At 43.1% G+C, this 26,709-nt stretch overlaps 1 protein-coding gene across 1 annotated transcript in view; it reads right to left on the bottom strand.

Annotated features, from left to right (window-relative positions):
* TEX14 (testis expressed 14, intercellular bridge forming factor) overlaps positions 1-26,709 on the bottom strand; it is a 34,168-nt gene that overhangs the window by 3,627 nt on the left and 3,832 nt on the right. Inside the window, exons 3-27 of the mRNA XM_039720884.1 lie at positions 23,154-23,289; positions 23,036-23,045; positions 22,034-22,170; positions 21,214-21,295; positions 19,350-19,480; positions 18,441-18,554; positions 17,378-17,501; positions 16,245-16,423; positions 14,715-14,866; positions 13,837-14,027; positions 13,535-13,685; positions 12,271-13,205; positions 11,515-11,618; positions 10,461-10,540; positions 9,607-9,831; positions 8,928-9,028; positions 8,528-8,641; positions 8,076-8,166; positions 7,271-7,361; positions 6,085-6,147; positions 4,937-5,061; positions 4,060-4,250; positions 2,064-2,115; positions 1,492-1,563; positions 415-492 (exon numbers count right to left, since the gene is read on the bottom strand). Of these exons, the coding sequence (XP_039576818.1) occupies positions 415-492; positions 1,492-1,563; positions 2,064-2,115; positions 4,060-4,250; positions 4,937-5,061; positions 6,085-6,147; positions 7,271-7,361; positions 8,076-8,166; positions 8,528-8,641; positions 8,928-9,028; positions 9,607-9,831; positions 10,461-10,540; positions 11,515-11,618; positions 12,271-13,205; positions 13,535-13,685; positions 13,837-14,027; positions 14,715-14,866; positions 16,245-16,423; positions 17,378-17,501; positions 18,441-18,554; positions 19,350-19,480; positions 21,214-21,295; positions 22,034-22,170; positions 23,036-23,045; positions 23,154-23,289 (3,729 nt within the window). The remainder of the gene's footprint in view (positions 1-414; positions 493-1,491; positions 1,564-2,063; positions 2,116-4,059; positions 4,251-4,936; positions 5,062-6,084; positions 6,148-7,270; positions 7,362-8,075; positions 8,167-8,527; positions 8,642-8,927; positions 9,029-9,606; positions 9,832-10,460; positions 10,541-11,514; positions 11,619-12,270; positions 13,206-13,534; positions 13,686-13,836; positions 14,028-14,714; positions 14,867-16,244; positions 16,424-17,377; positions 17,502-18,440; positions 18,555-19,349; positions 19,481-21,213; positions 21,296-22,033; positions 22,171-23,035; positions 23,046-23,153; positions 23,290-26,709) is intronic.

The following is a 26,709-nucleotide window of genomic DNA, read 5'->3' on the forward strand; positions in this document are numbered from 1 at the left end:
GAAATCAGAGGCGTTATTTCATGCTGGAGAATTTAGGAACATGAACAGGTAGGGTGCACTGGCCACTCTGTGAACTGAACCACCCTCCCAGAGTGGATCTGGCACCACGTGCCCAGCACCTCTGCTCCTGTGGGTGTTGTCACCTGGGTCTGAGCACAGCACAAGCCACAGTGGCACAACAAAGCACAAAATGAATTCTCCTGGTGGCACCTGCAAACCTCCCACAGCAGCTCCCGTGGACTCTGCAGGGAACACACAGGCAAAGGCAGCAAACACTGGTGGGGGCACCAAGCTAAAAATTGCAGGTTATTGTTCCAGCTGAACACCCAGTGACGAGGACTCAGAGGCAGCTTGCAGCAAGGCAAAAAGAATTTTCTATTTTTAATCTCTACACTGGGACTGTTAGCAACCAACCATTCACTTGCACTCTGGAGTCTTGCAATCCCATCCCTTCCAAGTCTGGAGTGATGGAATCTTGCTGCTTTAAGTGTTCTGTTAAAAAAAGCATTATTTCCATATTGATCTAGGCTGACTATACACTAAAATATCATAGAACTTCATCCAATCCTAGAGGAAAACCTGGACAGGATTTATAATTATTTTTAATATTATTTATAACTATTTTTATCATTATTAATGTAATGTAAAATATAATATGATATGGTATGATATAATAATATAATATAATATAATATAATGTAATGTAATGTAATGTAATATAATATAATATAATGATTTATAATTATTTTTTATATTATTTATAACTATTTTTATAATTATTAATGTAATGTAAAATATAATACTATGTAATACGATGTAATACAATGTAATACAATGTAATACAATGTAAATTTTATTTTAATTATATATTTTATAATTATTTTAACCTACAGGCTGCCCCTGACCATCATTAATGGCATCACTGATGATACCAATCTCCACAGGTTCTTGCTCTGATGATTGAGGAAATAAGGTCAGGATGGACATTTTAATTATCCCAATGTCTGGTGTTAATTTAGGAAGAGCCTAATGATGGATAAGCAAAGCAAACTCTTCTCCAACAGCCTCCCAGTGAAAACCTCACAGAGTTTTTCCATTTTCTGACTGGAGATGTGTGGGAACACAAGAACAAATGTAAATCACTGAGCTCTGCACAGACACCTGGGGGGTGCAGCTGCCTCCTCTAACAGGGAACACAAATTGCTGCAGGACACCTTTGAAAAATTCAGTGTACACCAAATTCCTCTCGGTGTTAAACTCCACCTGCACTCAGTGTGCTCTCAGCAGCAAGGAAAGCACTCAGAGAAAGGCAGAGGCTTCAAGAACTGCCAGTTATTTAAGCTGCTGATCATTTAAGCTCTTGATCTTCCTAATAATTGACTGCAACTAATTTGGAAGCTCCAGTGTATTTTGGCAGTGAATGGCTTGGGAGAAATCCTGACTGAGCACAGCTGGAAAGCCTCCCACAGCTTGGGGTGAAGTGCCTCTTACCAATTTCATCCAGCAGCTCTTGGGCTGGTGGAGGCAGCTCATCAGTGGAGGGGGGAGATGCCTCTGAGAGTGCTGAGACAGAGGAAAAAAATATTCTAGTTAATTAGCAGTGATTAATCCTTAATAAGTGTGACATAGGCTTACACTCTGATAGCATCTTGCTTACATATTTCATCTAACACCCTGCACGAGCCTGGCTCATTCATATTTTATCAAATTTCCCTAAATAATTCCATCATGGAAAAATCATTTTGAGCCAGACTTGCACATTCAGCTCTCAATGCTGTATCAGAAATCTGAGGCCAGTAATATTTACACTTCAAACAGAGGTTGATTTACAGGTCAGAGTTCTTAGTGTGCAGGTGCAAACACAAAATCCATAACCTAATTAGCACCAGCAGTACATGCTTGAGTGCTTAGCAATTTATCCTTCTCAAAAGAGACAGCCAGGAGCAAAAAACAAAAAGGGGAAAAAAGGAAAAATCATTTATAGACTGCTGAATTTCCTTTCAAATCCATTTTTCTGTTTATTGCAGAATTTATTTTGGCTGGGGCTGGGATAAAAGACTTACCAGGTGCCTGCCTGGTGTTCCTCAGGGATGAAGCAACTGGTGGCAACCCAACCTGTGTGAGATCAAAGAGAATTAAATACAAGAAGGTAAACTGAAAAACTGCTGATCTTCAATCCTCCCCTTCAACATGCTAAATCCAAAATTTAGGTAGAACCTTCAATTAAAGCCTGAGCTGACCATTAAATTTTAAACTAAGCTTTTCAATCAGTCCAGAATATGAAAATAGAGTAAAACTGATGTGTCAAAACCTTTGCTTAGATTGCTCTGCAGTCATATTTTAGCTGTGAGATACCATCAGCTACATAATCTTTATTTCAACACTGAATTTTCTGACTGGACAGTTCCAAGATTTCTTCAGTTCCCATTCTCTGCTTGGGATCTTTCATTATTAAAGCCAGGCACATCTGTTCATCACAAGAGCCCCCCAGAATTAAGAATTTGTAACCAGAGGCAAATCCCCACACTAACTACCCTCAAAGTGGCAATATGCACTTAATTCTAGAATAAGATTTTGGCCATGAAGTGACAGCATCAGCAGAGCCACTCAGGGCTGTAAATGAATTTAATGAATTCCAAGTGTTGTGGCACTGGAGCAGCACGACACAGCCCTGCCTGTGCCAGGTCAGCTGCACAACGAGCCCTCGCTGCTGCTGTGCCTGAGCAAACTCTGATTCCAGCTCTCAACCACAGCCCCAGCAGTGGAAATAATGAGAAAGGTGAAAAGGCAACTGTTTTGTACAAAACTGTCTGCAAAGGCAATTTGAGATAATGCTGGGGCTTCAGTGCCAAAAGGATCAGTGGAAATCGCTGCAGTGACCCTGGAAACTCTGCACTCCAGAGGGAGGGGTTTGAGCAAAGCTGACGAGATTGGGCACATTTAATGTGCAGAAAAAGGAGAAAAAAGCTTTGAACAAAGGGCTCATTCAATCCTCCTTTTGCCAAGTTTGTTCTGGACTCCAGGCAAAATCCAGTTTGGGTTTTCCCTTTTGCCAAGTCAATTCCAGATTCTGGCCAAAATCTGATCTGGGTTTTCCCTTTTGCCAAGTTTATTCCAGACTCTGTCTGGAATCCAGTCCAGGTTTTCCCTTTTGCTGAGTCCATCCCAGACTCTGGCCAGAATCCAGCCCAGGTTTTTGCTTTTGCCGAATCCATTCCAGACTCTGGGCAAAATCCAGCCTGAGTTTTTTCTTTTGCCAAGTCTATTCAGGACTCTGGCCAGAATCCGTTCTGGGTTTTCCCTTTTGCCAAGTCCATTCCAGACTCCAGTGGTAATCCAGGCCAGGTTTTCCCTTTTGCCAAGTCCATTTCAGACTCCAGTGGTAGTCCAGTCCAGGTTTTCCCTTTTGCCAAGTCCATTCCAGACTCTGGGCAAAATCCAGCCCAGGTTTAACCTTTTGCCAAGTCTATTCTGGACTCTGGCCAGAATCCGTTCTGGGTTTTCCCCTTTGCCAAGTCCATCCCACACTCCAGTGGTAGTCCAGTCCAGGTTTTCCCTTTTGCCAACTCCATTCCAGACTCAGGCTGGAATCCAGTCCCTGTTTTTGCTTTTGCCAAGACCATTCCAGACCCCATCCCAAATCCAGCCCGGGTTTTCACTTTTGTCGAGTCCATTCTGGAATCCAGCCCAGGTTTTTCCTTTTCCTTTTTCCTTTTTCCTTTTGTCCATTCCAAATTCTGGCCCAAATCCGAGATTCCAAAAGCTGGGAGGTGAAATTCCCTGCAGCCAGGAAGGGATGGAGGGCAGGGAATGGCCGCTTGGAGAGAGGCCAACATTTCCCAGCAAGAGGAACCCAAATTTTTGTGTAATCAATGCCTGAAATCAATCAGGACTTTTGCCACTTCATCCACAGAGCCACGACTCCAAAACACTCACAAAGACCTACAAGCATTTCTCTCCTTGCATTTCTTTTTAATAAAAGTACTGTCAAAAATATTTTTAAGGAACATTAAAAGAGTATTTAAAGAAACTCCTGGTGTAAGTTATTTTCTCACTTACAGGCTCTTTCAGTCCAAATGGGCAAAATCTTGGAGCCACCACTGGAATTTCCATGCTCCTCTCCCCTTCACAGGCTGTGGTGAAAGTCTTGAACACAGTGGAGGAGGTCTCTTGAGAGCCACAAAAGGAAGAATCTGAAGAAAACTCACGGCACTGATTGTATTTCTCAAAGGCTAATGGAAATTTTTCATCTAGAATTAAAAAAAAACGGGGGAAAAAAAAGTAAAGATGGCAAAGCTGGAGAATTATTTTTGGAATTTTTGTATCTTTAGCACATTTCAACAGAAGCAGAAAAAAATTTAAAGGGAACAGGCACCTGCACAAGAAACTCTACCCATAAAAGACCAAACTGATAATCCAGGAATTCCACCTCAGACAAAACTTTGCCAACTGAGGAATTCCAGCCATTGTCTTACACCAAATTAGTGAAGCACAAAGCAAATGTTAATTCATTACTCTTTAGCACTCCAGCTCAACAAACATTTTTCATGTTATTTATCTTGTTATAAACATATTGAGTGCTTATTAAATTGCCTTTAAAATGCTGAAATCCACATGCATCAATTCTAATTTAAATTACTTCATTTCTGATTTATGAAGGCTGCCAATATCTTCCAGAGACCTTTCAGGCAGTGACTTTTTCAGCTGTGTCCCTGTAAATTCTCCTTTAATTCTGTGTCTTTGGACAGTGAGATTTCCAAGAACAGGAAGAACAGCATTCCTTGTGCAAGCCTGACATTTCTGCACAACAGAGAAATGGAGCTTCACCATTCACCTTGATGATTTTTGCATCAAAAAATCCCGGCAGAAAGGCCTGGCTGGCACAGAGAGGAGAAATAATTCCCTGTAAATCCTCTTTTCCCCCTCCCTGCATTACCTGAGCCCAGGGGGGTGCTGACACTGGTGGGAGCGTGGCTCAGCCGAGGTGTTTTACACTCCACACCCCTCTGGAAGTTCTGCTCACAGGGGATGCTGGACAAATCCTGAATATCTGCCACTGATCTGAATTATTGAGAGATGTTCTGACAGTTAGAATAGCCACTTCCTGCACCTGTGAATCACCAGATCCTGCTATTTTCGGGATCTTGAAATTTTAATTGCAGTGCAGTCTTATCTAGTTCATTGGAATGGAGGGAGATGTTCCCTTTGGAACTTCCCACAGGAATCTTGGGAGGCCCAAAATCACCATGCTCAGGGAAGTTGCAGATGCATAAAAGGTTAATTATTTGCTTCTCCTTCCTTTCCAGGATGTCTTAAATAATCCTCCTGTAAAACCAGCTCAGGAAGCTGCTTCCAGAAAGGGCAGGAACTCCAAATGTGAACCAAAAGGTAGAAAAAAAGTAAAAAATCCCCAAAGGCAAGGGAAAACCTCAAGGGTTAAGAAAAATTAATGAGCCATTAATTAAGACTAATTGTAGGCCTTGGGAGCATTTAAAAGAATGACTCTGATAAACTGAGACTGCTGAAGGCACTGACACACCCCCAAATGAAAAAAAATGAAATCCAAATTGATCAAATTTTGGGGAGATACACCCTGGATTCCATCCTCCTCAAAGGCCATGGAAAGAACAGACACCTCCTGTAAATCAGTAATTTTATGCAAATCTCCATTAGCTGTAAATATAAATTAACCTCATTAGCTGAATCACAAACACACTATGCTGATTTTTTTTCCCCCTGAAAATCACAGGACTATTTCTGGAATAAAATTTATTTGGCTCTGCACGAACGATTTGCTCTTTAAAGTGATTTTATTTCCCTGTGCCATATGGAGAGAAGAAACCAGGAATCCTCACACTTTTCATGGGAAGAAGCACACCCAGATGAACACCAAATTAATTACTTCTGAATATGAAAATATTCCCAACTAAGGACAACTCTTTTACACCAATCTCACAACTTTGCACAGGAAAATACTCTCAACACTCTGGAGAGTTTTCTCTTGGGCTGTCCCCTCTCCCTGTCTTGCACCAACACAAAATTTTGTAGTTAATGAGCAATTTTGCTAAAAAATGTGGCTCTTACACATCTTTTTCTTGGCATTCTTCCTGTGGCTCCCACAGCGTCGCTTCTCGTGCTGCATCCACACTGAAATGAGGGAGGAAAGGTCACATTCACCCTCAGAAAATGATGGAAATAGAGAAATTGGGTTTCCTTTCTCTCAGGAAGTTTAAGCACTGAGGTAGCCTGCAGCTCATAAACACTTTTTGTTTAAAACCTCAGAAGGTGGAGACTGGTAGAAGAAAAATGGCATTTTTAACAGATTATGGATTTGTTAAAACTTCTCATTGACATTTGCAGCTTCAGAACAAAAGTGAAATCAATAAAATTAAGTGAAATTATGTGTATTTATTAAAATTAGGTGAAATTAATAGAATTAAATAAAAGAAATCAAAACCTAGGCATACACACCACTCCACTGTTCCATCATCCCTTGATCTGTCTCAGACTGTGACAAGGTCAAAGAGGATTAGGCAGATGCTCAGAGAGGAACATCCCCTCTGTCCTGCTGCCACAAGTTCCTAAGTGAAGGGAGCAACCAAAAACCTTCTTTTTTTATCCTAAACTCAAGTGATTTCCACTGCTGGTGCCTCCCTCTGGCCCAGGGAACTCAGCTCCTGGCTGGGGAGGAGCCCTGGCAGTCACAGCCAACTTCTCCCCATGCTGGTAAAATAATAAAATTGACAGGATAAAAAACCCCTCCTGTTTTCCAGAGGAGCCAGCCAAGCCTCCAAGACTGATTCAGAGACTGCCAGATCTGATGTTGCCCCCAGGCTGGATCCTGTGAACATTCCTGGGCTGATCCCAGGGGTTGGGAAAGGCAGGATCTTCATGGCACTTCAGCTCCACAACCAAAATTAAAGCAGATGACTGAAGCTTTAATTTGAATTATCTTTGCTCTGTTTCAGGCTCTGGTTTATCAGTGGAAAAGGAATTGTGATATGTACATGGCTTTTTTTTCCCCCCTATTTTAGCGCCCTCATTAAGGCAAAAAAAACCCCACCAAACCCTGCAAAAGACAAAATCCCTTGAGACCTGTGAAAATCCCTTTTTGTATTTTCTTGGCAAGGAGCTGAGCTATGTAGATAATCATTAAAAACCACCACTGGCATCTTATTTGAATATTAGATATATAAGCAGAATTAATGAAGAGAGCACACTTTAAAAGCTAATTTATGCCTGAAGGAACAATGAAAATGAGTTTTTCTACCTGGCTCCAGGCATTTGGCTCAGCTGATTCACTCCCAGCTTGTTACTGCCACAGCTCTGTGGTGTTGTGCTGCAGAATAGTATTTTTCCTCCTGAATACAAATAACAAATGTTCCCTGTTACTGGCTTTTGCAAGCACAAAAGAAAACAACCCAACTCATTGAACAGGAAATTGTGACTTTATTAATTTTTTTTTCTTTTCTGTCTGAGTTCTTGTGACCTTTGCTGTTATCGAGAGACAAATGTGTTTTAAAGATGCATTTTCATAAACATGGCACAGCTGCCAGGCAGGCACTGAAGCACTGGGGAATATCACAACATTTACAAAATTGAGCTAAAAGAGACAACAAAATAAGGAAACAAGGATTCTTCCATTATTCTGCACACACACTCTGTCAGCTCTCACTGGGTTTAAGCCCAAGATCCTCCCAGCAATGAGAATATTAATGTGTAAATACAACTCTAATTCAGTTTCCAGCACCACAGCAAGTTGCATAAAAAGATTAAACTTCGCCCCAGGGTAAAAATAAAAAGGTTTCAAATAAGTTTTTGTTTTGGCTTTTTAACTGAAACACAGCAAGTACATAAACACTGCATCTGAAACGATTTCAGGCACTGCAGTGCCCAAACCAAAATCCTCAATGTCCTGAACTCTCCCAAAAATAATAATTTTGGAATGAGAGGAAGAAGAGATCAATTGAGGCTGAAGAATGGAGGTCCAGCCTTGAGACAGGAGAGCTGCTGGAAAAATATCAATGCAACAACTCCGTGTCCCTCCTCAGAGGATTCAAGAAAAAAACATTTACCTGGAGCCTGACTTGCTGATGCTGCATCTGCAGGTAATTTCTGTAAAAATCCTGCACAAACATCTTCTGCTTTGCCCTCAGTGTCTGAGGTCTGAAAAGGGGAAAAAGAGAATTTAATTCCATTTTTGACAGAGCACTGCAAAGGGCAGGACAACCCTCCCAGGATGATGTTCCCAATAATGGGAGTGGAGAGAGAAACTTTTCAGGAGCTCATCAGCAAACAGCCCAGACTGGATTTAGCAGTAAAATAGAAAAGTTTTGTATCTTCCAGAAATTAATGAGGATTAATTTGCTTACTTTTACCTAAATCTTTATTTGCAGGTACTATTTTGAAAGAAAAGAATGATAATGAAAAAAAAAATCTCCCATTTTCCACATCTCTCTTCAAATCAAATGGGAGCACAATCAAACCACATGTTGTGTAACTTAGGTCCAAAAAGTGTTATTTTTACCTCTGGTTCTGACCTTCCCTCAAGAGCAGGAGGAAGGAAATAATCAGGAGTGAAGAATTCTTCAGTCACATCAGGAGGTGAATTAAGGGAACAATGTAATTCCCTTGAATGCCCCTGTGAAAGACATCATCACCTGGGATGATCCCACTCTCTAGTAATAAAAAATACATATTTCAGCCAATAAAAACCACTGAAATTCTGAAATTCTATTTAATTGCTCACTGACTTTCAACACACCTCCTGCTCCTTGCATTACTTTGGTGGTTTATAAAACAAAATTTAAAAAAAAGGGGGAAGGAGGAGGGGAATTGTTACTCAGATCAGCTCAGGATGTAACACCAGGCTAAACTTTTCCATGGATAAGCAGCTGCCACTAAATTCCCTGGATTTCTGTACATACTCTAGAGAGATTCTCAGCTTGCTGAGGAAGCACTGAACTCTTAGGAATGGATTTTCCAGACTCTGCTTGCTCATCTGGTGCTGGGGACTGGCAGCTCCTCCCTAGGATGTCAGAATGGAACAAAATTATTAACCAAAACTAAAAAAATAAAAATGTGAAGTGAGTGATCTGAGGCACTGCTGGAATATCAATGAGAGCAGACAGTGACACTAATTGTCTGCCAGGAACACGGAGAAATAATGACATTTAAATGCTCACCTCGTTAATTAATCTAAGCAGGGGAACCTTGCCCTGTTCTTTTGTCCAGAACTTTTTCAAAAGCTTTACCCACTGAGCTGCTGCAGAAAAAGCAGCTGTGTGGTGAGACTGGAAGAAATAAAAGTGTGATAGCACTCTCAAGGGTCTGAGAGCTTTGGGTTTCTCATGCTGATAACAATAATCAGGGATGATGAAGGTCTCCAAGCTCATTCCCTGCACCTATTAACACCTAATACTCATCTTATCTCTATTTATGCCCATCAAGGAATGACTGACTTGCTCTGAGGGCAAAGCTCTGCAAGATAAAATGGACAATTCTTGTAAAAAAAAAAAAAATTAAAAAATCACAGAAGCTGAAATCCAATTGGAAATGGAAGGGGACAAAAAGAGAACGGAGCATTTTATGTCTCAGCCTCCTCACCTGTGGAAGTCCTGTCCAGATCACTGTCCCCAGAGTCGGCTGTGTCCTCAGAGCCCGGGTCCCAGGGCTCACCCGGCTGCCCCTGGCTCTGGGGGGCTCCAGCAGGCACCTCCTGGGGGGGCTCCTTGGCACCTTCTGCTTCAGACGGGCACTCGCTGCCAGGGTAGGGGCAGCTGAGCCCCAGCCGACCTGAGGCCACTCTTCTGGCCATCTGCTTGACTTCAGCTGCACCAAAAACCCCAAAATTAGCACTTCACACCCCAGAATCTGGACCTTCAAAGCAGCCCCTGTGTTTAACTCTGCCTGCAGACTTGGAAATGCAAAGGTTGGAGCTGGCAGCACCACAGCCTTTGTCATGAAAAGAGCTAAACACTTCCTTTTTTTTAAATTAAACACTTGCTTTTCTTTTAAATAAAGCTGCAAACCTGCACAAAGTGACATGCACAAGTCTCTACAGGAACAGGATTTGTGGGTTTGATCTCCATTATCCATGCCCGTGCTGCCATCCACTGGGCACTGCCAGCCCTGCCCTCCCTGAGCCCACACACTGCCCAAAGCCAGGCCAGAAACCCCTCCAGCTCCAGAAAAAAACCACCTCAACGTGCCTGGCATTATTCCATGCCCAGAGTGTGCAAGACACAGGACCCCACTCCCTTGGATCCCACCCAAAACAGCCTCCCAGAGCTGCAGCAATTAAAGCAGAGACCTTTCCTCGTGTGCTGAGTTTAATGCTCTGCACTGCAGCAAGATTTCTGACATTAACACTGATTTAACACTGATTTAACACTGATTTAACACTGATTTAACACTGATTTAACACTGATTTAACACTGATTTAACACTGATTTACTCACTCCTCCATCCTGACTGCACCACCCTCCTCTTCTCGATGCTTTTTTTGCTGCAGAATTCCACCCTTGGTTTTGAATGGCACCTGCAGTAAATGATTATGAAGTGCACAAACTATTTTAGAGCCCGAGCACATTGTGTCAAGTATTCCCCAGGCAGGAAAAGGCTCCAAGTTGTTTTAACATGAATTAGAGCACGTGTGCTCTCAGCCTTTTAACAACCCAGCAGAACCAGCAGATTGAGCTGCCAGGAGCTTGGAAAGCACAGATAATTATTTAGGTTTATTCTAGATTAACCAGACAAGCTGTACATTCAACTCTGCATCTCAGAGCTGTCAGCTGCCTTCAGATGCTGCAGCTCCAAAACCACACCATGGGTGATGTGGGGATTGTTTTATTGTTTTATCACCATTTATGTGAGGATTATTTTATTATCACAATTTCAGACCTGGACAATGATTCTCCCACCAGAGTTCACTCCCTGGCCTCCACTGACCATGGAATATTTCTGTTCTAACCTTTACCAACAGGTTTTTCTGATCCAAATGGATCATGGTTTAATTTTAAAACTGCAGCAGTTTTTCTGATTTTACCAAACATTGAAAGAAGTTTCTGTCCCCCTCTTTCCAACATGAATCTGCACAAGTTTTGCCAGGTAATTCCAACATGTGCTTTCCATTCCTGCTCACAAACACACAGAGATGACATTAAAAGGCATTTCTGCTGGGCATTGAAGGAGGCTGTGCCCAGAGAGGAGAACCACCTCCATTAATATCTCCCCAGACTGCTCTCCTTAGGCCCTGGTACATTTTGGACCACTGACCTCCATCCCAGAGGCACGTGAACTCATTTTTAACAGCACTCTTTACCACAAAGTGCCCTGTCACAGCAGCTCTGCAGCTGACAGTGACTCACAGCAGGCTCCTCTCTGCACAGATGGCTTTTGCCTTCCTGAGGAACATTTAATGCCAGCCTTGCTCCTGATGTGCCTCCTCTGACAGTCCCTCTCCAGATGAAATCTGTCAGAATTAACTCTTCTATGAATAAGATCAAAACTCACCACTTCTCCTCTTCCCTTCTTGCTGCAGGATGTGAATCAGCTCCTCTCTGCCACTGCAGGTTGAACTTTTTCTGGCTTCTTGCAGACACGTGTGGGAGGAAATGCTGAAAAGAGTCCAACAAGCCATGATTCAGCACACCCTGGGCACTCTGCTAATCCTGCCTGAGCTGGCTGTGGTGCAGCCTCAGAACAGGACAGCACCAACTTTAATCCCTGAGTTTTATTTTAGCTGCTCTGCTCAGGACAAAGGGTGACAACTCCAGCAATAACTCTGCCCTGGATTTATGGCAGGTTTCAGTGCAGGCAGGCAATCAAAACATGAAGCTTCAGGGGGATGAGTGGACCCGAATGACTCAAGATTATCCTGACAGGAGAGATGTAATTGAATTTCTCTTTCTCTTTGGTCCATGTATTTAATAATTAAAGTGATCCAGAAGCCCTTCCCAATAACAGCTTAGGCCTCAATATAAACAGAAATATTTCTCCACTGGCCTTTTCCCTGATATTCCTATCTTCATTTGAGTGCAGGATTTGGATTTTAACCCCACCCTGAGCCCCTGGATCAGTGTTGTCCTGGGAGGACTGGAGAGGAAGAGGAAATAACACAACTGCACTGCTGAGCTGTCTTCATTCCTGTACACAAAGCACATTTTAAAGGACAGATTCACCCCTCCTCTTGCACACCACCCATCCCTGCACCTCTTTGCCTGCTAAGGATCACAGAAATGATAACCAGGCCCCTGCTCAGCACTTTACCTCCTGGTTTAGGCTCACTTCACCATCCAGCCCTCTGCCCGTGCTGCAGCCTGGATCACAATGGGTGGCTGCAATTTTGCTCTTCCACTTCTCATTCTGAATTGCCTCTCTTTCCTTGCCTGTCTGGGGAACAGCCTGGAAGCTGTCTCTGCCTGGTGCCTGACACGTTACTGGAGGTGGAATGTAGTCCCTGGATGGTGGAGCCACAGCCTGGTGTAAAAAAATATCAACTCCAGAAAGAGCCTTCATGGTGTTTTGGGAAGCAGCATCAGAGCCATCCCAGCGCCTTCCCTGAGAACTTTCCTTGGGAAGCAGATTCATCCTGACCTCCTGGAGCAGCCTCTTCTGCTTTGCCATGGCCTTCAGCCTGTCCAGTTTCTCCTCTGTCCTGCTCAGGGAATGCCCAGCCTGCTGCAGCATGCTCTGCATGATCTTGAGGTTCAGGACACATCTGCTGATGTGCTGCTCGCTCTGGGAGGGGCTGCTCAGCCTCCTGCCAGCAGCTCCTCTCACCTGGGACAGCCCAGAGCCTTCTCTCACCCTTTCCTCTTCTTCCTCCTTCTCCTCCTTTTCTTCCTCCTCCTCCTCCTCTCCAGTGAAGCCTGTGCTGGACCCCGAGGATTCCCCTTCATCCTCACCCTCCCACTGGCTCTGCTCTTGCATTTCTGCATCCCTCAGGGCCTGGCCTGACCCAGGTCCTCCCTCCAGGAAGTCTTGGGGACCTTCTGGGTAACTGGCCAGGATTTCATTCATCTCAAAGCTGCACAGGCTCCCATCCACATCGCTCTCACTGCAGGGAGAAGCTCCAGAATGCTGCTCAGAGACCCCGAGGCTGCTGTCCTGCACCGGGGGCTCTGCACTGGCTGCTGCCTCCTGCAGCACCACAGCACTGCTCTCCTTGGGGAAAACAGAGTCCTTGGGGGCAGGAAAGCCACCTGAAAGATGCAATTGGAAACATGAAATCATTTCTCCAGGAATCCAACAGCCGTGCTGCTTTTGCAGGCTGAGGAGTGAATTTGGGAATTCAGAAATTCCACGAGCAGCATTTGACACCTCTGCTGAAAACTCTAAAACAGATTTAGAGACCTGAGTCTGCCTTAAGTGGCAGCTAAAATCCAAAACCAACTGCTTCCTTTTTCAACCTACATCCTAAAATCTGTGCGTGCTGCCACTGGAATGATTTCTGTCCTTTGAATGATTTGAATGATTCCTGTCACGCTGCTGGGAGGGACACACGAAGGACACCCTGCCCCAGGAAACTCACCAGCCTTGCTCATCTCTTTTTCCTGGAGTTCCACTGTTCTCTTCTGGAAGCTAAAAGATGATGCCCAGCAGATGTTCACATCTGCAAGAACAGCAGACCTCTGGGCTTTGAGTGTTCCACCAGCGTGGCCGCCTTCAGATTTAACCAAGTCCTGTAAAACAAAACAAACAAAAGGGAATAAAATACAAATTGTATTTGTCAGTTCCGTGTCTCTGCCTGCTTCTCTGAGGGTGTTGGATCACCTCCTCTAGATTTAAGCAGAACCTGAATGGACACATCAAAATGAGCAGGCTGGCAATCACCTTCAGGTCATTTTTCAGGACATATTGAATATCCTGAAGCTTCATGGAGCGGTTCCTGGGTTTGGGTTCCAGCCCTGACTTGACAACATCATAGTAGAGCAGGGGCAGCCTGACATCTGCTTCCAGCTGCTCCCCTGAAAGGACGAGCTGCTTCACAGCTGAGTCTTCCACACCTTTCCAGGGAGGGCTCTCTGCAAGACACAAGTGCAGATTTTATGTCACCAGCTGCACTTTAATGTTAATTTTTTAAAAATTACATAATTCCCTGATGTAATTTTTAAAAAGTGATACAATAAAATGTAATAAAATTTTAAAAATCACATTATTCCCTGTCCATTCCCTATTTTACAATTAAAAACAAGCACTGGCATCTCCTCCCTGCCTTATTCCAGCAGTGGATGCTTTCAAGGGAGCTGACAGAAATATCTGGAGGAGAATGACACTGCAAACAACCCTGCTCTGGATTCTTCACTGGGATTAATTTTTAGGGTAATTGTTTATCCCATTTCACTGTCAGAATAGTCAAAGTGAACGCAGAACAGGCATTATCTGTAATAACAGCTACAATAATAGAGTAACATTAACTTATCTCTAAGTTATCACAGAGATCAAAAACATAAAAGCTGCACAAGCTTGTTTTGAACACTGAAAAGACTTAATTGAATGTTTTGCTGTGCTGGTAGGAAGAAGAAAAATAAACAGCAGAAAAGCACTTTATGTCTCCAATATCCCCCATTAACTTCATCCCTTAGCCACACAATTTTAATTTTTCTGCTCACATTTTACAGGAGTTCCCTGTTATTGTCATTAATATTTGGGGTTTTTTGCCTGGTTTATTTTTCCAGTTGAAGCATGCCAGCCCAAAGCTGGGCACTGACCTGTCAGGGCCTCCTGCAGCACTGCACAGAAGCTGTAAACATCTGACCTGACCGTGCCAGGCTTGCCCAGGATGATTTCAGGGGAGCTCCAGCGGAACAGCTGGGCTGGCACAGGGATTCGGGTCAGGTCACTGTGCTCCCCGCTGTCCTTGCTGCAAAAAGGGGGAAAAAATCTGAACTAGGACACAGAGCACACTCAGCTGCAAGGTTTGTATTTAGGAATTAAACACCTGAGCGTGCTGCAGCTTTTAGTTTAATATATAAAAGGTTCAGGGCATTTCTGCAAATAGAAATGTGCAGTAAATGTCTTCTGGCAACTGGGGAAAGCAACACCTGCTTTAAGGACTTTACAATTTAAAAAAACCCTAAACTAATAACAATTTAAACATAAAATATAAATAAAATATTATAATAATGATAATGATAATGATGAGAATGATGATGTTGAGAAGAAGAAAGAAGACAGAAGGAGAAGAAGTAGAAGAAGAAGGAGAAGAAGAAGGAGAAGAAGGAGAAGAAGAAGGAGAAGAAGAAGGAGAAGAAGAAGGAGAAGAAGAAGGAGAAGAAGAAGGAGAAGAAGAAGGAGAAGAGTACTAAACCCTAAAAAAAAGCAGAACTTTTCCCCACAGGAGCTTTCCAAACAACCCTTTAGCTCTGACCATGAATAAAACACAGAAAGCCTGTAACAATTTTTCATTTTCCAATGTGTCTAGGGGATAATGTCTAGGGACCCAGGTCCCTCCCATCTTCCCTCCTAGACCCCTATGGTAAAAATCCTCAAAATTCCACCTTTCACCCTGTGACAACTACTGTCATGTAGTTTAGTGGCTTACTTAATTTAGAATAGTAATTCTTCATATGAATTTGGTAATTTGCTCCATGGGTTAAGATGGAAATCCCAAGTGTCTCTGGCTCCCTGCCAGGGTCTCTGAGCCCCTGCCAGGATTTTGAGCCACCCAGGGCACCCAGAGGGATGTGCTGGTGCTGAGGTGAACACCCCATGTGTGGAGACACGAGGCTTGACTCCATTGTTTCAGAAGGCTGATTTATTATATTATATATCATATTAAAATACTACATTAAAACTATACTTAAAAAACAGAGAGAAAAGAATGATCAGAAGGTTACAAAGAACAAGAATAGAACGGAACAGAACAGAATAGAATAGAATAGAATAGAATAGAATAGAATAGAATAGAATAGAATAGAATAGAATAGAATAGAATAGAATAGAATAGAACAGAATGCATAACAAAATCCCGTGGCTGCTCACAGCCTGGTCACTAATTGAAAACAATCCACATGGACCAATGGAAGATGCACCTGCTGCATCCCACAGCAGCAAATAGTTATTATTTACATTTCTTTCCTGAGAAAAGAAATTTTCCTTTTTTTCCCTCAGGAGGGGAAAAATCCTAGCAGAGGATTTTTGATAAAGCATCACGACGACACCCTGCCTTCCAAGCCCTTTCCTAAAGACCACCCAGTGTCAGATTTTTGGGGAACAGCCCCTTTCAGAGCAGCTCTCACCTCTCTATCATGTACTCCAGGTTGCAGAGCTTGCCCTCCCCCGAGGCCACCACCTGGATGGCGAGCGAGGACAGGGAGCGGTGCAGGAAGCCGCGGCCGTGCAGGAAGCGCAGCGCGTCCAGCACCTGCAGCAGGATGTGCAGCAGGGTCGCCGTCTGCAGCACCGGGAACTCCGCGCGCTGCCAAAACAGCCCCGACAGCACCACAGGTGAACGGCACAGGAATTGAACTGAGGTGGGAGAAAGGGGTGGCTGGTTCTCACGGGTGGGACGGGGCGGAGAAGGCAGAGGGTGAAATGTGTTGGAGGAAAAAGAGGATGTGGGAGCTCAGCCGCGGCCTGCCCAGAACCACTTGTCCTGTGCTGGGGCAGAGACAAGGAACAGCCGAGCCCCGCAGAGGAGATTTGGGGTTTGTTCTTGATGGCAAACCGAGTAACAGTGCATTAAAACGGGGCAGAGACAAGGAACAGCCGAGCCCGCAGAGGAGATTTGGGGTTTGTTCTTGATGGAAACCGAGTAACAGTGCATTAAAAAGAAGAGAAAAATATCAAATGGCAACAATAAAACAGAGATTTTAAAATTTTTATATTGGTTAAATTTTCAAAATGTTATTACATTTCATTTTAATTATTAAATTTACATTTAAATATTTATCATATTAATTAATCTTTTAAAACTATTAATTTTAAAATTATTAAATTTAAAATTTTATAAATTAGTTAATTTTTAATTTTAATTTGATTTAATTTAATTTAATTACTTTATTTTAAATTTAATTGTAAAAATTGATTATTTTTTAAAATTCATTAAATTTTTTTATTACATTTAATTTTTAGAAAATTAAATTTTGAAATTGATTCATTTTTCAAAATATGGATTAAAATTAATTTTTTAAAATTAATATTAAATTAAATTAAATGTAGCTTAATTTAACTTATTTTAATTTTAATTAAATGAAATTTAATTTAATTTAAAATTAATACCAAAAGTAATTAATTTTTAAATTTTTATTTTAAAAATAAGAAAAATAACCAGAAATTCAGATACACACCGAGGATTTTGCCTTCTCAAAGAAAGACGTTAGTCACTAAATTTCTGATGAATTGTTACTTGAAACTCAAGCATTGCAGTTACCCTTTCATGGAGGATGCTGTAGAGAGAGCCAAAGTGAACCCTCTCATAGACCAGCCGAGTTTTCTCCAGGTCACAGGACAGACAGACAGACATCAGCTGCAGCAAGTGAGGGTGGCGGAGCTTGCTGCACAGGGAGAGGAAAAATCAAATTTCCAAGGCAAATCTGAGATGAGAAGAAGGATAAATTCCTGCCCTGCTTTTACAAATATAATGTGAATGTTGGAATATATTTCAGTGTCAATGTATTTTTTAACTGAAAGATTTAATTTCAGAAGATCAGGAGTGCGGGGGAAAAATTGTATTTCTGATGTGGGGAAGAAGTGCAACCCCAGGTTAAGACTGCTGAGAGGTAAATCCCATTATTCCCAGGTAAATCCCATTCTTCTTTAGGTAAATGCCATCCCTCCCAGGTAAATCCCATTCCTCCCAGGTAAATTCCATTCCTCCCAAGTAAATCCCATTCTTCCCTAGGTAGATCCCATTCCTGCCAGGTAAAATCCCATTTTAAGATCCCATTTTTCCCAGGTAAATCCCATTCCTCCCACTCCTCCCAGGTACATCCCATTCCCCCAAGGTAAATCCCATTCTTCCTTAGGTAATTCCCATTCCCCCCAAGTAAATCCCATCCCTCTCAGGTAAATCTCATTCCTGCCAGGTAAATCCCATCCCTCCCAGGTAAACCCCATTCCCCCCAGGTAAATCCCATTCTCCCCAGGTAAATCCCATTTTTCCCAGGTAAACCCCATTCCCCCCAGGTAAATCCTGGTAAATCCAGGTAAATCCCATTCCTCCCAGGTAAATCCCATTCCCCCGAGCTAAACCCCATTCCCCCCAGGTAAATCCCATTTTTCCCAGGTAAATCCCATCCCTCCCAGGTAAACCCCATTCCCCCCAGGCAAACCCCATCCCTCCCAGGTAAACCCCATTCCCCCCAGGTAAATCCCATCCCTCCCAGGTAAATCCCATCCCTCCCAGGTAAATCCCATTCCCCCCAGGTAAATCCCATCCTCCCAGGTAAACCCCACTCCCCCAGCCCTGCAGGGTCCTGCAGCCCCTGCCCCACCTGCTGTGCTCCTGCTCTGCCAGCAGCAGATCAGCCAGGCGCAGCTTCCAGCTCCTCTGCTGGGGCTGGAGGCTCAGCTCCTTCACTGTCACCCTGCTGCCTCCCCACATCAGGCTGCAAAGAACAGCAGGAATTTGGACCAGATGTTCCCAGCAGTGTTTTCCTTTTGGTTATTTACCAATTTTCACCAAGAAAATTCTTACCAAGAATTTTCTGTGGTGCTCTGGCGCTGCCTCCCGCTGTCAGGAATTTAAATTTTCCTCTTTTAAACTGACAATAAACTCGTCCTGCTGAAGGTTGATGGAGCAGGAAAGGTTCACTGCCCAGAATCCCACCCCTTCCACAAGGAATTCCCTTCTCCAGAGGCCATCAGTGACACAAATCAGAATTTTGGGGAGATTAAATCACCAATCTGTCAATTCTCTGGCGGCCTCTGAGACACAACCACTTGCTTCACACACAGTAATTAGAAAAGACCATATTATTGTAATTATTACCAACAATTACAAGATTTTAAATGGATGCTGAGCCTGCCCTTGCAACTCTCAAGGTTGCACACCTGGATCTCCAGAGGAAATCCTGGACAAAGATTTACAAGGATTAAATGCTGAACAACACAATCTCTGCCACCCTAAATGTATTTCCCACCACAAAAAACAGATCAATACTGAAACAGTGCCATCAGTAATCAGCCAAAATTGGGTTAATATTGCTTGTGGGTTGTTCTGGGCCTCCCAGCCATCACTCTGACTCAGATATTAATCAATGAACAGCAGAAAACAAGGTGCAAGCAGGAAACATGGAATAAATACAGAACAAATGACCCAAACAAAGCACGGCTGCAGCAATTTGCTGTGTGATTGCAACAGACACAAAGAGGGGCTAAAAAATCTCTGGAATTCCACTTACTTGGTCATGATCATGTAGGGCCCCACGTGGTAAGAAAATGCTGCTTCATCATCAGCCTGAACCAAATCTTTGTCCCCAATTATTGGCAGGGAGGCCAGGTAGCCCAGGTGGCCACTGCCTGCCAGGTGGAACTGAAACAGGAAATGCAAAAGTTCCAAAAATGCAGGTGGAAATTAAACAGAAAATGCAACAGTTCTCAAAATCCAGGTGGAAATTAAACAGGAAATGCGAAAGTTCCCAAAATCCAGGTGGAAATTAAACAGGGAATGTAACAGTTCCCAAAATCCAGGTGGAAATTAAATAGAAAATGCAGCAGTTCCCAAAATTCATGTGAAAATTAAACAAGAAATGCAACAGTTCCCAAAATCCAGGTGGAAATTAAATAGAAAATGCAGCAGTTCCCAAAATCCAGGTGGAAATTAAATAGAAAATGCAGCAGTTCCCAAAATTCATGTGAAAATTAAACACGAAATGCAGCAGTTCCCAAAATCCAGGTGGAAATTAAACAGGAAATGCAACAGTTCCCAAAATCCAGGTGGAAATTAAACATAAAATGCAAAAGTTCCCAAAATCCAGGTGGAAATTAAATAGGAAATGCAACAGTTCCCAAAATGCAGCAAGCTCATCAACACCCTGAGTGTAACCAGCTCAAACATCACCACGAAATCTGAAAAATCAGGGCCAAAATCGAAATTTCCCATTGAAGCTGGGACAGGGAAAGCAGAACCAGTCCTTAGGAAGTGCCAGAGGTGACACTGAGCAGGAATTTCTGCTGTTCCAAACCCAACCAGGCACCAAAGGCCTGAATATTTGTGCTCTTCATGGGGTTTATTCTCCCACCTTTTCAGCAGAAATAAGAATGCACTAAAAGTTAAAAAGTTAAAAATAAGAATGCACTAGAAGTTGAAAAGTTAAGAATGCACTAAAAGCTAAAAAATTGAAAATAAGAATGCACTAAAAGTCAGAAATAAGAATGCACTAAAAGTTTAAAAGTTAAAAATAAGAATGCACTAAAAGTTTAAAAGTTGAAAAAAAGAATGAAGTGAAAGTTTAAAAGTTAAAAATAAGAACGCACTAAAAGTTGAAAAACTAAAAATAAGAATGCACTAAAAGTTGAAGATAAGAATGTACTAAAAGTTAAGAAGTTAAGAATGCAGTAAAAGCTAAAATGTTGAAAATAAGAATGCAGTAGAAGTTAAAAAGTCGAAAATAAGAATGCACTTTTAAACTTTTAAAAGTTTAAAAGTTAAGAATGCATTAAAAGTTAAAAAGTTAAAAATAAGAATGCACTAAAAGTTGAAGATAAGAATGTACTAAAAGTTAAGAAGTTAAGAATGCAGTAAAAGCTAAAATGTTGAAAATAAGAATGCAGTAGAAGTTAAAAAGTCGAAAATAAGAATGCACTTTTAAACTTTTAAAAGTTTAAAAGTTAAGAATGCATTAAAAGTTAAAAAGTTAAAAATAAGAATGCACTAAAAGTAAAAAAGTTAAGAATGCACTAAAAAGTTAAAAACAAGAATGCACTAAAAGTTAAAAATAAGAATGTACTAAAAGTTAAAAATAAGAATGCACTAAAAGTTAAAAATAAGAATGCACTAAAAGTTAAAAATAAGAATGCACTAAAAGTTAAAAATAAGAATGCACTAAAAGTTAAAAATAAGAATGCACTAAAAGTTAAAAATAAGAAAGCACTAAAAGTTAAAAATAAGAAAGCACTAAAAGTTGAAGAATGTACTAAAAGTTGAAAAGTTGAAAATAAGAATGCACTAGAAGTTGGAAATAGCACAGATAATTACTGTGGGAACAGGAGATTCTGGGGAAATGTTCCAACATCATCAGGAAATCCCTCCCCACAGCAGCTCACCTTCCCAAAACCAAAGCTGTAAATGTTCCTGGCCACGCTGGGTCGTCCTTTCAGAAATTTCCCCACAGGAATCTCAGCATTCCTAAACACCAAAACCAAAAGGAACAAGAGCAATTTATTGATTCCAGGGCTTGGATACAGAGAGAGAAGGGCAAAAATCAGAATTTCTGCATTTGACTGGTCCCACACATGTAATGGGGATGTGAAAATTCCAGATTATTGTGCAGGATTTTTATGATATTTATTCATTCAAAGCAAAATAATCAATAAATATACATATACACACACAAAGTATATCCTGCACTGCTTTTTTATTTTTTCCAACATGTATCTGACACAAAAATTCCTGAAACAGTTGGGAACACCCCCAAAAAGATCTGCAGGAATGTTAAAAAGTCCAAACCCAAACTACTTCCTGCTGCCACTTCAATGCTACTAAAATCCAGTGCTTTTAATGCTGGTTTCAAGAGTTTAATTTATAAAGCTTCTCTTAATATACAGATATTTACAACTATCAAGTTTCTGTTTAGAACTGTGACAACAGAAATAAAATTAATCACAGTGGGTGCTATTGTCAGAAGGTATAAGAACCTATATATTATTTTAAATAATAATATATATAAAAACAGATTATATATATAAATACATTAAAATATAAATATCTAATATACAAATTAAATATATAAAATTATAAATATAAATACGTGTAAATAAAAATAAGAATAAAGTACAAATAAAAAATTAAAATATTAATATATATAAAAACTATAAATATTTTCATTTTAAAATAGCAGAAAATGGCAGTAAAATCTCTTGTTACCCTTGGACAAGGCCACCAAACCTCGAGGGGCTGCAGATCAAGGCCCTTGTGGAGCCAACCTTCCTGAGCAGGTCAGAGGGAAGATTCCAAATGGCAGCCTGCATGCACAGCGAGCACTGCTGGATAAATTCCAGCATCTGGGCAGGAGGAGGGGGGAAAGCAATAAAAACAGAGCCAAAGAAGAACTATTGAAAATTCATAAATCTGGACTCTCTCTCTCTCTCTCTCTCTCTCTCTCTCTCTATATATATATACACAGGGAGCCCCGATAACCCACAGGGAGCCCCGATAACCCACAGGGAGCCCGGCTAACCCACAGTGAGCACCGATAACCCACAGGGAGCACCGATAACCCACAGGGAGCCCCGATAACCCACAGGGAGCCCCGATAACCCACAGGGAGCCCCGATAACCCACAGGGAGCCCCGATAACCCACAGTGAGCACCGATAACCCACACAGCGTGGGAAGGGCATTCGCGTGTCCCAAGTAACACAGTAAAGCATGGAAAAGGGACATTTTCATGTCCCAAGTAACAGAGTAAAGCGTGGAAAAAATAAGATTTTCATGTCTCAAATAACAGAATAAAGCATGGAAAAGGGACATTTTCATGTCCCAAGTAACAGAATAAAGCACGAAAAAAGGAAATTTTCGTGTCTCAAATCATAGAATAAAGCATGGAAAGAAGAAGATTTTCATGTCCCAACTAACAGAATAAAGCATGGAAAACAAGAAAATTTTCATGTCTCAAGTAACAGAATAAAGCATGAAAAAAAAGAAAATTATCATGTCCCAAATAATAGAATAAAGCACAAAAAGAAGAAAATTTTCATGCCCCAAATAGTAGAATTAAGTATGGAAATAAAGAACATTATTTCTGTATTTACCACTGAGGAGCTTTGGTTAAAAACCAGCATTCCTGGAGTGTTTGTGTGCCCCCAATAAAATAATTTTTCATTTAAAAATGAATAAAATCATTTCTCTATTTTATTTCTCTATTTACCACTGAGGAGCTTTGGTTAAAATCCCAACGTGCATCTTAAGCACTCCTTCATTTATGCCCAGTGAATATTGGGTTTCACAGTGACTAAACCGACTTGAAGATTAATTTTAATTAAAACAATAAATGTTTGGTACTTAACTGATTGGCATTCGAGCCGTATTCCAGCAGCACATCCACAATTTTACCCAGCCCCAGCAAAGCAGCAGTGAACAGACAGGTCTGGCCCATGGAATTCACAGCATCCACAAAAACTCCTGCAAGGAAACACGAGGTTCCCAAGGGTGGGGGTTGTTTGAATTAAAAATTGTTTTAATAAAAGCTGGTGGTTCATCATCACTGCTCTGAGCTGCTGCAGGTACGAAAATCCAGCAGCAGAAATGGAGGGAAAAAAAGAGCAAATTATATTTTTTGTGGCTTTCTATAAGAAAAGAGCTGCATGTCCACAAGGATTTTAATAAAGGGTGTGCAATTAACAAATGGTGCTTTTATGTGGTGTGTAATTATATGAACTGTTTAAATTAGACAGATATGTAAGTATATATATATATATGTATATATATATATACACACACACACACACATGGAAATATATATATATATATATACACATACACACAGAAATATATATATATATATATAAATTAAATATTCATCACCTGTATATGAGCAAATGATGGATAAGTAGAGATGGATGAGCACACACAACATAGGAGGACATAATTAATTACTATATAAATTATTCCTTATAAATTACTTATTAAAATAAGTTTATTTTTATTATTATTGTTATCATATTAGTAAACAAGTAAATTATTTTAGAAATTACTTATTAATAAATAAGTTTATTGCTATTATTGTTGTCATTGTTTTTGTTGTCATAATCGTATTAATAAATAAGTAAATCTGCTTTAGTAATTACTGATTAATAAATAAGTTTATGTTTTTTATTCTTCTCATTATTGTTATTATCATATTAATTGACAAGTAAATAATTCTTTGGTAATTGCTCAGAGGGCGGTGCTGCCTGTGCCAAGGTCGCGGGTTCGATCCCCGCATGGGCCATTTCCTCAAGAGATGAACTCTGTGATGCTGCTGGTCGTTTTCCAGTCAGAACCCTTTGTGATTCCCAATGTTTGGTCGCGTTGATTTCATTCAGAAAATGGAATTACATTGGAATTAACTCGTAAGGGGGGAAGTGATGAGCACGAATGGGAGAATGAGGGGTCTAACACCGAAACAAGGCGAGTGTTAGGGGGGCTTGTTCTATTTTTCAACCACAATAAAAAAGGGCCACAAACCACTCCCGCGAGGCTCCGCCCCCTACCCTACCTGCCCCACCGGGGCCCGGGACGCCTCACGGGCGGCGGAATCGCCACCGGGCTCTGCTCTGTGCCTCGATCACAAGAACCCCCTGCAACGCTACACTCTATACAGCAAACCAAACACTCGCTGCGGTTCTCGTTTCGGTTTTAGAGTCGCGGATCTCGGTGCCATCTCCCGATGCCGCTGGACGCTGGCGCGCAGAGCCGGCACCGCGCCCAGGGGGCCCCGCAGGCCGGGGGAACGGGGCCTGTGCCGGCCCCGCTGTGACCCGCGGGACCGGGCACTGACCGCCCTCGGAACCCGGCACTGCTGGGGCCGCGCCGCCAATCCTGCGCACACTGCCGGCCCCAGCACACACAGAACGACACTGAGGGGCTGCAGTGTGTCCAGAGAAGGGAACAGATTGCGGGAGGGGTCATGGAGCTGGTAAGGAGCACTTGAGGGAGCTGAGGGGGCTCAGCCTGCTGGATCAGTTCTATCGTGCACTGGAAAGATTTATAAAATATTTGTTTGTGGCACTTGGGGTCAGGATTCAGGAGGCAGCCAATGCCGAGCTCACAGGGCTGACCCTTCAAAAAAAATAAATTAAAAAAAGAAGGGGGGGCCACAAACCACTCAGCCCGTGTTCTCTCCCTCCCGAGCCTTGAGGGGACGGGGAGGGGGCTCAGCCTGGAGCAAAGGAGCCGCAGGGGGGACTGTCTCCCTCCCTGCCACTGCCCGCAAGGAGCATGTTGGCACCAGGAGCCTTTTTCTCCTCCATACGGCCTCAGGTGGCACCAGGGGAGGTTGCGGTTTGACATTGGGGAAAATTTATTCACTGCGAGGGTTCTCCAGCACTGGCACAGCTGGGCAGGGCAGGGGCTGAGTCGCCATCCCTGGAGGGATTTATATGACAGGTGATTGTGGCACTTGGGGTCACAACTCAGGAGACAGCCCACTCCGAGCTCCTTTACTTGTAAATTCTGTTTTTTACCACAATAAAAAAAGGGCCACAAACCACTCAGCCCGTGTTCTCTCCCTCCCGAGCCCCACCAAGGGGGCCGGGAACGGTCATCAATGGCGAGCGGCCCCTGCACACGCAGCGCCCCGCGCAACGCCCGCGCCCCGCGCAACGCCCGCGCCTGCCGCCCATGGGGCCGCGCGCGCCTCATCTGCATATTCTAGCTCCGACAGCCAATCACAGGCGCGCCCGGAGCCCGGCGGCAGCCCGGCCCCGCCTCCCTGCAGTGCCGCCGCCGCCCGAGCTCGGGCTGTCGCAGCTGTCGCGACACGGCACAAGGCACCGCCACTGCCCGTGCTGCCGCTGCCCCGGCTCAGCAGAGGAGCACGGCCCCGGTACCAACAGCAGCAGCGCGGCACGGCTGCCGCCGGGGGGGGGCGCTGGCTCCGAGCCTCGCCCGGCGCTGTCACGGTGGCGCTTATGTAGCAGAAAGAACAACCCCACAGGGCACTGTGCAATCAACTCCGGCCTTTGCGTCTCTGCACTCAGCCTGAGCACCACGGACCGGCGGAATACGAGCACAACACGGAGCAGTTGCTTCCTAAACCGATCAGAATTTGTAGCCTGAGCGACACGGAGTTCCCACAAGAGATGAAAGGGAAATCGGGAACAGGTTCCCCTTGGTCCCGTGTCACTCTCTGATCATCAGCGCTCATCAGAGGCAGCACTTTTAAACGAGAAAGTCGCCTTGCCCTGCACCAGGAGATGGGTCGAGAATACCATTGGTCTGAATAGCCTCAGGCAGCCGAAATCAGTGCGGCTGCTGCGCCCTCCCTGGGGATCACCCACAGCGGGACACCGGAGAGACAGCCGGGCTGCGGGAAGGGAATTCCCCTGGGAAAGGTTCATCCTTTGTCGCTCGCTATAATTCTTTCTTTAACCACAACAAAAAAAGAAGGGCCACAAACCACTCAGCCCGTGTTCTCTCTCTCCCGAGCCTTGAGGGGACGGGAGGGGGCTCAGCCTGGAGCAAAGGAGCCGCAGGGGGGACTGTCACCCGCCCTGCCACTGCCCGCAAGGAGCATGTTGGCACCTGGGGTCTGTTTCTTCTCCACGAAACTAGTGAAAGGATGAGAGGAAACGGCCTCAGGTGGCACCAGGGGAGGTTGCGGTTTGACATTGGGGAAAATTTATTCACTGCGAGGGTTCTCCAGCACTGGCACAGCTGGGCAGGGCAGGGGCTGAGTCGCCAGCCCTGGAGGGATTTATATGACAGGTGATTGTGGCACTTGGGGTCACAACTCAGGAGGCAGCCGACTGCGAGCAACTTTACTTGTAAATTCTGTTTTTTACCACAATAAAAAAAGGGCCACAAACCACTCAGCCCGTGTTCTCTCCCTCCCGAGCCCCA

Source organism: Passer montanus, unplaced genomic scaffold (assembly GCF_014805655.1).
Source record: "Passer montanus isolate IOZ18808 unplaced genomic scaffold, ASM1480565v1 scaffold44, whole genome shotgun sequence".
In the NCBI taxonomy this organism is placed as follows: Eukaryota; Metazoa; Chordata; class Aves; order Passeriformes; family Passeridae; genus Passer; species Passer montanus.